Source organism: Ascaphus truei, unplaced genomic scaffold, assembly GCF_040206685.1.
Source record: "Ascaphus truei isolate aAscTru1 unplaced genomic scaffold, aAscTru1.hap1 HAP1_SCAFFOLD_1018, whole genome shotgun sequence".
Classification (NCBI taxonomy): domain Eukaryota; kingdom Metazoa; phylum Chordata; class Amphibia; order Anura; family Ascaphidae; genus Ascaphus; species Ascaphus truei.
In genome coordinates, this window is record NW_027453882.1 from 3,700 (window position 1) to 15,000 (window position 11,301).

Sequence of the window (11,301 nt, forward strand, 5' to 3'; positions counted from 1 at the left end):
ACACGCCCTCGTACAGACACATTTGTTACCAGCCCTCCCCATCAACGTCATTACGTCACTGCCTCAAATCACGGCGCTTGTCATGGCTTGCGTCACCATGACGATGTAGCGAAGATGGGAGGGCTGCTCTCACACATAGACATAACTTTGTAAACTCTCTGGTACAGAGATTTTTTTCCCTACTGTTTGATTTATGATTGTTGCACTTATATTATAATTCCCTGTAATGTATTCTCTTTTGTAAAGCGCTGCATACATTGGTGACAATATATATATATATATATATATATATATATATATATATATATATATATATATATACAAAAGCAAAGAGCAGTTTGCACACTGAAAACAAATAATCCACTGATGCTTGTCCCATATATGCACTTTCCGGCGGGGACCATCTATTGGGGACATGATTGTACAATCTGATCCAGTTGAAAAAATACACCAAGAGTGATACATGGCTAACACCTAAGCCAGATTCTTACAAATGTAAAGGGTGTACGAACTGTCAATACATGCAGGTGGGATCGTCATATCGTCCTCCTCACAGTGGGGCTAAGATTAATATACAACAATTCCTCAACTGTGAGTCAAGATTCGTAATATACTTGATAAAATGCCCATGCGGGTTGGTGTATATCGGGAAAACAGTCAGAATGTTAAAAGAGCGTATTGCTATACACAGGTCTACTATACGCAAAGCACTACTATCTGATGTCAATGACCAGGAGTTTAAATGTCTACCGGTAGCCAAACATTTTAGAGATCATAAACACTCTTTGGCAACCTTTAGATGTATGCCCATCATGCAAGTCCCAGCGCCCATCCGAGGGGGGGACAGAAACAGACTTCTATCACAGAATGAGGTGAGACATATTTTTGAACTTCGGACTATGGCTCCGTTTGGTCTGAATGAAGAACTATACTTGGGATGTTTTTTGTGATGTTAATATTTTTGTAATACAGCTTTTTATTACAGCTCCTTTCATATTGGGACACTTTATGTTCACTATCTTTCTACATATGTTTAACACTTTTCGGTGGCATTTATATTGGGTCCTGAGGATACATCCTTGTGTCACATATTGGGACATTAATTGCGGTTGACATGAGAGCATTGTAATGAACATAGTGTGTGTGATAAATGATTATATATATCAAATGAAACAGATAATGCTATATGTGTGTATATATATTTATTATAGGCATATATGCGTTTCTTCTATGTTCTATAGTTAGTATGTGCATAGTATCAAGCCCTTATGTTCATATGTTCTGTCAAATAGGCTTTTTATATATGTATTTTTCATGTTGCTGCATAGTTTATTTGCATATATCTCTGGGATTCTTGCCATTTATTCTTGCCACTGTAGAGGTTAATTGGTGTTTGTGTATATATGTCCCTTGTGCCCCATGGCCCTGTTGCACAACTATGATTATAGACAACTTTTATTAGTATATCACTCAAGATGTCATTTTTCTAGCTTGCCTTGGACTTTCCTTACAGGGTTACACAGCGCATTGTGCACATGCGCAGTGCCTCCAGTTTTGTAATGTCATTGGAATATGTACATACTGGCCCTTTAAGGTGCCAGTGAGCATGCGCAATCAATCGAAGTACAGAGACTATGGTATGTTGAGCCCACACGGATCTGCCTGGTTTTGGCAACTCGTGGTAAGGGTTTTTGGCATTAGAGAGGCTGGCACACGATTGTTGTAGACATTTTTTCCACTTTTTCGTGCATTACTGCAGCGCTCGCGTTGCGCATGCGCAGTGAGCCCTGGAGGATTGGAATGAGCCTTGTGGGCATCCGTAGAGTCTGTTTAGGCATGATATGCAAATAGGCAAGATGGTGGTGCGTTCCAACACAGGGCTGCGGTCCACAACGGACATAAACACTTGGTTTTGGCGCTTTTTTTCACTGTTACTCACAGGTGAGCATGTTTAGTTTGTTATTAAGGTTTGTTATATGTGGGTATATAAGGTGGTGCACTAGCATTTACACACTGCACGTCCCTGAGGAAGGTCACACTGTGATGACCGAAACGTTGGATGCAGTGCCATGTTTTTGTTTTGAATACAACATCTTTGGATTTCCCTGGCTGTGTGCTGTCTCGTTTTTCCCGGACCCCCATCTGGTAAATTCTTTCTGTGTGTATATATATATATATATATATATATATATATATATAACAAAAAAGAAAAAGAAATCGCACGGCCCATAGCGTAAAAACGTTTCACATTTAATAAGGAAAGGGGAAGGGAGGGAATAAGCTCACTCACAAGGAAAGCATAAAATCAAGCAAATTGTGAACAATGTCGTCACCGCCAGTTGAGTAGAACCACCGATAATTCTCCTTATTATGGGCTGTGCGCTTTCTTTTTTTTCCCTCTAGATTCCCTATTGGATGTGGTTCATCCCTTTGAAAGCCGATGATATATATATATACATCATTATATATATATATATATATATATATATATATATATATATATATATATAATCATAATAGTGATCCAAATGGATATCAATGAAGGTGAACAATACCAATGTAGGGAATGTGTTGGCTGCACACACATTCAATGGATATGCAATTGGTGATAAATTGTTATCAAAGTGTTATAAACAATAATAATTATAAATCAAACCAATAATGTAATATATATCTGTAGGGCAGGGACTCACTGTCTTTATTATTATATATATATATATATATATATATATATATATATATATGTATAATATATGTGTGTGTGTGTGTGTGTATAGATGTGTGTGTGTGTGTGTGTGTGTGTGTGTGTGTGTGTGTGTGTGTGTGTGTGTGTGTGTGTGTGTGTGTGTGTGTGTGTGTGTGTGTGTGTGTGTGTGTGTGTGCACACAGAAAGAATTTACCAGATGGGGGGCCGGGAAAAACGAGACAGCACACAGCCAGGAAAATCCAAAGATGTTGTATTCAAAACAAATACATGGCACTGCATCCAACGTTTCGGTCATCAAAGTGTGACCTTCCTCAGGGACGTGCAGTGTGTAAATGCTAATGCACCACCTTATATACCCACATATAACAAACCTTAATAACAAACTAAACATGCTCACCTGTGTGTAACAGTGAAAAAAAGCGCCAAAACCAAGTGTTTATGTCCGTTGTGGACCGCAGCCCTGTGTTGGAACGCACCACCATCTTGCCTATTTGCATATCATGCCTAAACAGACTCTACGGATGCCCACAAGGCTCATTCCAATCCTCCAGGGCTCACTGCGCATGCGCAACGCGAGCGCTGCAGTAATGCACGAAAAAGTATATATACAGTATATACACACACACACACACACACACACACACACACACACACACAGTACATATATTCTCACCTGTATGAGGTTTTTCAAGTCCAAGCGAAAATTAAAATCTCCAAAGAGAAAAAAGGGAAACTGAGAGTTGTCTTGTAATCTGGAAGAGAGTTAGAGAGTGTTAAAGAGCAGGGGTGCAATGGGCGTGCTTGCCACAAACCAGGACCGGAGGTGGGGAATGAGAAGCACCGATCTGAGACGGTGAAGCCGGGTCCGGAATGCGGATTACGTGGACGTGGGTTGCCGGATCGGGGTTGGAGATGGCAGGATAAACGTTATCTAGGCTGGGGTCAAGGCAGGTGGCATAAGAGAATGGTCGAGGACACAGGCTGGGGTCAAGGTACGTGGCACAGGAGGATGGTCGAGGACACAGGCTGGGGTCGGCATCAGGAAAACTTTGGCATAGAGCTTCGGCGTAAAGGAAGGTCACTGGAACAGAGCAGCTACAGTACAGGGGATCTAGCGCAGATGCTCCAGCATGGGAGGACCTCAGGAAGAATGAATGCTTCAGCGTAGGCGCTTCAGCACACAAAGGCAAGGCGGGCCAAGCAGGGTTGCTTCTGATAAGCATAGATGCAGAGCAGGAAGTGATGAAGGCCTCTGGACGCAGGGTATGTAGACCGGCCACAGAAAACAAGAAGCTGTAGTGCGGGGGATCCAGCACTTCAGCACAGGAACGGGAAGACCCAAGGTAGGCCAAACATAGATGCTTGTCCTTTTGACACTTATATACATATATATATATATATTGTGTGGTAATTGTTGGGGGTTTTCAGAGCTTGCTGGGTACCTGTGTGTTTATTAACCTTGTCCAGCTGGTCTCAGCTGTTTTTGGAGGTTAATGGCTCCTCCCCCCCAGGGTTGAAGCTCCCTCCTCCCAACTTTCCAAGTTAGCAGGTCAGTTTCATTTTGCTGGGTTGTGACAGATCCAATGTTGATCATTCTTCCTCTAATTATAGAGGTAAATAAGAATTTTAATTAAGGTAGTGTTAGGACCTGCTGATTCTCAGACATCCATTTCAGGGACAAACATATCCTTTACTGACTGTTCTGCAGGCCCTGTTATAACTGTGTATGACTCTAAAATTCCCACAGCAAAGAATAGTTCTACTCTCGCTATTCCCCCTACAGTACCTCATGTAACCTTTGAGTCTGGGATTCCCACTCCAAAGACAACACTTTGTCTCACTGATTATTCCACAGTGTTTGAGGTACCCACTATTGACTTCACAAGTTCTGCGGCAAACTCAGTTTTACCTCTCATGGGGGTTTCTGTAGTACCTGATATACCTACTGATTCAAAGGACCCAGTGTTCAAAACGGATTTATACTTCACTTATTCTTCTACAGTATCTCATGAAGTCATTGCGTCTGGGACTTTCATTCCTAAGTCAAATTCGTGTTTTCCTGATTCTTCTTCAGTGTTTGAAGTACCCAGTTCTAACTCCAAGACTTCGGTTTCTAAGTCAGGTTTACCGCTCACCCAACTGTACCTGATAAAATCCGTACTAATCCAAGCTCTCCCACTTTAAAGACATTCACTACTCACTGGTCCCTGTGCAGTGCCTGATGCGCCCTCTCCTGATTTTGTGGTGCCATTTTCAAAGACTGAAGCACTCCTCTTGGACTTCCTTATTTTGCCCAATGTGCCCATCCCTGCTTCTTGTGCTCCCGCTGTGGGCAAGGGCATTCTTTTCTCCACTCGCTTTTCGGTGTCTACTGCTTCCTCTGCGGAGTCCCAGACATCTGAACTGATGCTTTCCAAAGCCCACCTGCCCAGGAATGCTGGCCTCCTAGTGATTGCCAGAACCACGGCAGAAAGCTACTTTTTCACCCCAACTGTCACACATAAGTTGCTCGGTGTAACAGTTCTGGACTTTGACAAGAGAACTATATCAGTGTCTTTCTGTGAGTTCCCTCGGCCGCTATCCTTGCTACCCTGTGACTGGATTCCATCTGGAGCAAAACATTCTCATGAACTTCTACGTGCCTATCTGAGAAATACAATTACTCTTCAAGAACGTTTCTCTGCTGCATCCGATCAACAGTCTGTGCTTCTTGTCTTGCACTCTGGGACTATTGCTGAAAACCTCGCATCTGTCTTGTGGTCTTCTGACAGCCTTGTTCAGCCTGTACTGGACTCTCCAGTTTTGATACAGCTCTGCATGTTCAAATCTTTCTATGCTGCATTCTGCGTGAAGATTTGCAGAACCACTGCTTTCTCTTTTAAAGATGGTACTCGCTAACAAACGGCCTTACCGCAGGTCTACCACCTGTCCAAGACGGTTCAGAAATAATTCCATGTCGCCTACATCACAGAGTGAGCATGCTTCTGATCGCCCGGAGGTCTCCTGGGGGGGATACGGTAAGGGATCTGGTCCTGGTTTGGCTGGAACTCACCCTTATATGGCAATAGAGGTTCCAGGCAAAGCTCTTCCTGAACAGCAATTGGAATCACCTGGTTCTGAACTCAGACTCCTGTTTGTCTTTATGCTGCTTGCTGTGCAGCTCTTCCCCTATTGGCTGCCTATGCTATTTAGGGTCAGCTCTTTCTCCCAGGAAGTGGCTGAGTATAAATCCTTTCATTCGTGTAACCTGTGCTTGTCACAAGCACCTCTGCCTGGCCTTCCTCTGGCCTTCCTGTGCTGAAGTGCTGGATCTCCAGCGCTATAGCTTCATTGTTCCTTTGGCCTGTCTGCATACCCTGCTTCCAGAGGCCTTTGTTATTTTCAGTTCCTGTCCTCCTTCCAGAGGCCATTCTGTCACGGTTGTGCTCGCCACAAACCTGGATCGGACCGCGAGGCTGAGGTGGGGTTGTAAAAGCACCGACCTTAGACCGCGCAGGCTGATCCGGATTGCGCAGTTCGTAGTCATAGGTAGCAGAATCAGGATAGGCGAAGACAGCATCGTCGTTGTACAAGCCAGGGTCAGGACAGGAGACATCAGGATAAACTTTGTTCAAGCAAACGTTCGGCAACAGGTAGTCAGGAAGGTCCCGCTTCAGCTTAGGAGCGCGGGGTTGGCCTCTGCGCGTGCGGCGACCATGGCCCATAGTACTGGTCTCAGGAGGTGGTAGACAGACCAGAGTAGCACACCGCCTAGCTGCACGGGTAAACCAGTGCACAGCGCAAGAGTCCTGAGCGGGCTGGGGAATCCTCCGTTACAGCACAGGAACCAGGACACGGCCTCTCTATATTAGGGAAAGAGTAGGCCCCAGGAACCAGGAAGCTGAAGATGCAGGGGAAACCTCCGTTGCAGCGCAGGAACCAGGACACGGCCTCTCTAGATTAGGGAAAGAGTAGGCCCCAGGAACCAGGAAGCTGAAGACGTAGGAGATACCTTTGCTTCAGTGCAGGAAAGCAGGAAGCTGAAGACGTAGGGGATACCTTCGCTTCAGTGCAGGAAAGCAGGAAGCTGAAGACGTAGGGGATACCTTTGCTTCAGCACAGAGAACGGAAGCTGAAGGACGCAGGGGAAACCTCCGTATCAGCATAGGAGAAGGAAGCTGAAGGACGCAGGGGAGACCTCCATATCAGCATAGGAGAACAAGCGAGAGCTTGTGGCAGAACAGTAAGTGACATCCGGTAAGGACTATGCTCGGCAGGGAGCATTGTGGGAACACAGTACTTAAAGGCCAGCGGGCCAATCCCCGGCGGGGGGTGTGAAGGTACTGCTCCAATGAGTAAATGCAAATCTAGGTTGCAGTGATAGGCTGCACAGCTGTAGTAGATACCAGGGGGAGTGTGTGGCAGTATAGCTTTGGTGAGTGAATCCAGGCTGCAGTAAATATCAGAGGGAGTGTGTGGCAGTATTGCTTTGGTGAGAGAATCCAGGCTGCAGTAAATAACAGGAGAAGTGTTCCAGAACTGCACCGGTCTGCAAGGTAAGGCAACCAGTAAACCGCAGAGCGGATTCCTTACACATTCCTATGCTGAAGCTCCTACGCTGAAGCATTTCCTGGTACCGACCCCAGCATGTGACCTCGACCATCCTCCTGTGCCGCCTACCTTGACCCCAGCCTGTGACCTCGACCATCGCTCCTGTGCCACCTGCCTTGACCCCAGCCTGGATACCGTTTACCCTACTATCTCCAACCCCCGACCCGGCTACCCAGGATGACGGAATCCGCAATCCGGACCCGGCTTCACGGTCCCAGGTCGGTGTTTCTCTATCCCCATTTCAACCCTGCGGTCCGGTCCTGGTTTGTGGCGAGCACACGTCCGTTACAACCTACTGCAGACTTAGTGCGAGTCCTGGGTCCTACAGAAGAAACTGGAAAAGACAAAAATCAACTTCCAGAAAAAGCCCCCAAAATATCCCACACAAACTCAAAATAAATACAAGCTATCACAGAAACAGAGATATCACATATTCAAGGAGAGTGAAAGATGTCACAGACACCTGGGTCTGTCCCTATGTCAGGCACCTTCTGTTTTGTGTCCCTTCCTTTCTATTAACATTTTCAAGGTATTGCTTTGGCAACACGTACAAAATATCATGATAATATAGTATCCTTGAGCAAGAGAATGAGAGAGTGAGTAAAGGAGACTGAGTGGAAGACAACATGTACAAGTATAGGGGCGGAGAGTGAGACATAGAGCTAATAGAGCAACGCTTTGCAGGTCTACAGCAGGGAAAGCAGAGCTCTGGCAGAGAAGGATTAAGGCATAATCAATATTAGTAAATCGATTAGTCAATACAGAGATCAACAAGCAGAGTACTCTTATCTATCCCTCTTGTACCTGCTCAGGACGTAGTTCAGCGCTCTCCTGCGGTTAGCACTATACACAGAGGGAGACTGGTCACATGACACAAGATTCGAGGCATCGTGGAAAAGGTGAAGGTTCACGAGGTCAAATGTCCTGCACCCAATAGAGAGTCACATGACTACAGTGGAGAAAGAATGAGTGGGGGTTTGGGGGGAGCAGAGTCAGAGTGCTGGGTGTGGGTAGGAGCAGCGTTAGAGCGCTGGGTGTGGGTGGGAGCAGCATCAGGGACCAGCGTGAGGGGGGAGGGAGTAGCGTCAGGGTCTGGAGTGGGGGGGAGCAGTGTAAGAGCGCTGGATGTGAAGGGGAGAAGCAACAGGGCTCTGGGGGGGAAGAGCAGCGTAGAGGGGAGCAGCGTCAAAGTGCTGGGTGGGTGGGGGAGTAGTGTCAGGGCGCTGGATTTGGGGGGGGAGCAGCATCAGGGTGCTGGGTGTGGGGGGGAACAGCACCGGCGCTGGGTGTGAGGGGGAGCAACATCAGGGTGCTGGATGTGGGGGGGAGCAGCGTCAGCCACTGGGTGTTGGGGGGGGACAGCGTCGACGCTGGGTGTGGGCAGAGGCAGTGTCAGGATTCTGGGTTTGTGGAGGGGAGCAGCGTTAGGGCGCTCGGTGTGGGAGCAGTTTCAGGGCACTGGGTGTGGGGGGTGGGAGCAGCATCAGGGTGCTGGCTGGGGGGACAGTAGCATCAGGTGTGAGGAGGACAGCAGCGTTGGTGCTGGGTGTGGGGGGAGAGCAGCGTAAGGGCACCGGGCCTGGAGGTGGTGGACCGGGGTCAGGGCGCAAGGTGTGGGGGCAGTATCGTCAGGGCACTGGCTGGGGCGGCAGTAGCATCAGTGTGGTGTGTGTGATGGGAGAGCAGCGTCGGCACTGGATGTGGGGGGGAAAAGTGTCAGGGCGCTGGGTGTGGGGGGGAGCAGCATCTGGGTATTGGGAGTGAGGGGGGAGCAGCATCAGGGCGCTCAGGATGCTGGGTGTGGGGGGGAACAATGTCAGGGCACTGGATGTGGGGGGGGGGCAGCAGCTTCAGGGTGCTGGGTGTGGGAGCAGCGTAATGACGCTGGGGAGGGGGAGCAGCATTAGAGTGCTGGGTGTGGGAAGGTCGGTAGGTAAGAAAAATTAGGGTGCTCAAACCCCAGACAACTTCATCCAGTATATAATACAATGTAGCACTATCCCTGGAGACACCAGTAGGAGTGGGTTGGTAAACAATAGACCTGTGAGTTACTAAAATACATTTGTAGCAGTACTCAGATGTAACAGTCTAAATCATGAAGCCCACTCACGTCATCTCCAGGAGTGATTGCTGGCGTGCCAGCCACAGGGAAGTCCACAAGAAGAAAAAACGAATGGCGCACAGCCAGGGAGCCAGGTGGTTACAAAAAAGTACCTTTATTCAGTGCACGGTTGGAGACATATTCACCCCTTGGGGGACAAAAACAAGCACCTCCTACGCGTTTCGGACCGGTAGGTCCTTTATCAAGGAGTCTGGGATATGCAGGGATGAGGTACCTTATATACCTGTGCTGTTATTAGGGTAATTGGACAAATCTGCGCAACGTCGCGCGAAATGCCTATTGCGCATGCGCATGATGTCACACGGGGCGCCGGTACACCAACCCTAGGGATTATGGGTACGGACCGCCCCCTGTTCCTGTCCGCGCATGCCCACATAAGGCATATACACAGAAGTTCCAGTACTGATCTCTGCTCCCAATTCCGCCCCTAGTGACATCACTGCGGGTCTCGGATAGGCTGAGGCGCACCGCTACACCACCAATGAATATGATGAGTAGATGATGCGACCCCCAATCGGACACACCCCAGCAGGCACACACAAGTGGGCGTAATGGTATGCAAAGTGCTTAATAATTAATTTTCTTCCCCTTGGAGGTAATTCAAAAAGACTGACAATAAGAAGTCTTAAGATCGTTTAACTTTGTTTTTTAATTTTCTGTATGTATTTTTTAAGGGAGACGTTGTATGTTGTGTTTTGATTATGACGTCTGATATTGATGTGGACCTAATATGAAGTCCATTTTTTATATGCTGAATGTCTTTGTATTTGTGGGATTTGCAGCGAGGAGGTACTATATTTTCACTGGGAGTGTTTATGAATTTGTCCCTATTACTAGTTCGCTTGCAGTGTATGTTACATCTAGCAGTCTAGCTTTATTAAGCACTTTGCATACCATTACGCCCACTTGTGTATGCCTGCTGGGGTGTGTCCGATTGGGGGTCGCATCATCTACTCATCATATTCATTGGTGGTGTAGCGGTGCGCCTCAGCCTATCGAGACCCGCAGTGATGTCACTAGGGGCGGAATTGGGAGCAGAGATCAGTACTGGAACTTCTGTGTATATGCCTTATGTGGGCAAGCGCGGACAGGAACAGGGGGCGGTCCGTACCCATAATCCCTAGGGTTGGTGTACCGGCGCCCCGTGTGACGTCATGCGCATGCCGCAATAGGCATTTCGCGCGACGTCGCGCAGATTTGTCCAATTACCCTAATAACAGCACAGGTATATAAGGTACCTCATCCCTGCATATCCCAGACTCCTTGATAAAGGACCTACCGGTCCGAAACGCGTAGGAGGTGCTTGTTTTTGTCCCCCAAGGGGTGAATATGTCTCCAACCGTGCACTGAATAAAGGTACTTTTTTGTAACCACCTGGCTCCCTGGCTGTGCGCCATTCGTTTTTTTCTTCTAGGTGTGGGAAGGGGCAGCTGCATCAGAGTGCCATGTTGAGGAGGGGGAGCAGTATTAGAGCGCTGGGTGTGGCAGGGGAGTAGCTTAGGGCCACTGGGTGTGGGGGGGGGGAGCAGTGTCAGGGTGATGGTTGTGCAGGAAAATAGCTTATGGGCACTGGGTGTTGGGTGTGTGGGGGGGAGCAGCATCAGGGCACTGGGTGTGGGGGGAAGCAGTATCTGCGCTGGGTCGGGGGGCAGTAGCGTCAGGGCGCTAGGTGTGAGAAGAGGCAGCAGTGTCAGAGTTCCATGTTGGGGAAGAGGGGTGCAGTATTAGAGCGCCGGGTGTTGGAGGGGAGCCACATCAGGGTGCTGGGTATGGGGGTGGTGCAGCGACAGGGTGCTGGGTGTAGGGGAGCAGCATCAGGGTGCTGGCTGTGTTGTTTAGGGGGTACAGCATTAGAGCACTGGTTGGGGGGGAGCAGCGTCAG

The 11,301-nt window shown here is 48.0% G+C and overlaps 1 protein-coding gene across 1 annotated transcript in view; it reads right to left on the reverse strand.

The window, feature by feature from the left end:
- Nucleotides 1–3,380: 3,380 nt before the first annotated feature.
- LOC142474961 (inositol polyphosphate-5-phosphatase A-like) overlaps nt 3,381–11,301 on the reverse strand; it is a gene marked incomplete at its 3' end in the record, with an annotated part of 71,638 nt that continues 63,717 nt past the window's right edge. Inside the window, exons 4-5 of the mRNA XM_075581047.1 lie at nt 8,102–8,221; nt 3,381–3,459 (exon numbers count right to left, since the gene is read on the reverse strand). Coding sequence (XP_075437162.1) covers nt 3,381–3,459; nt 8,102–8,221 — 199 coding nt within the window. The remainder of the gene's footprint in view (nt 3,460–8,101; nt 8,222–11,301) is intronic.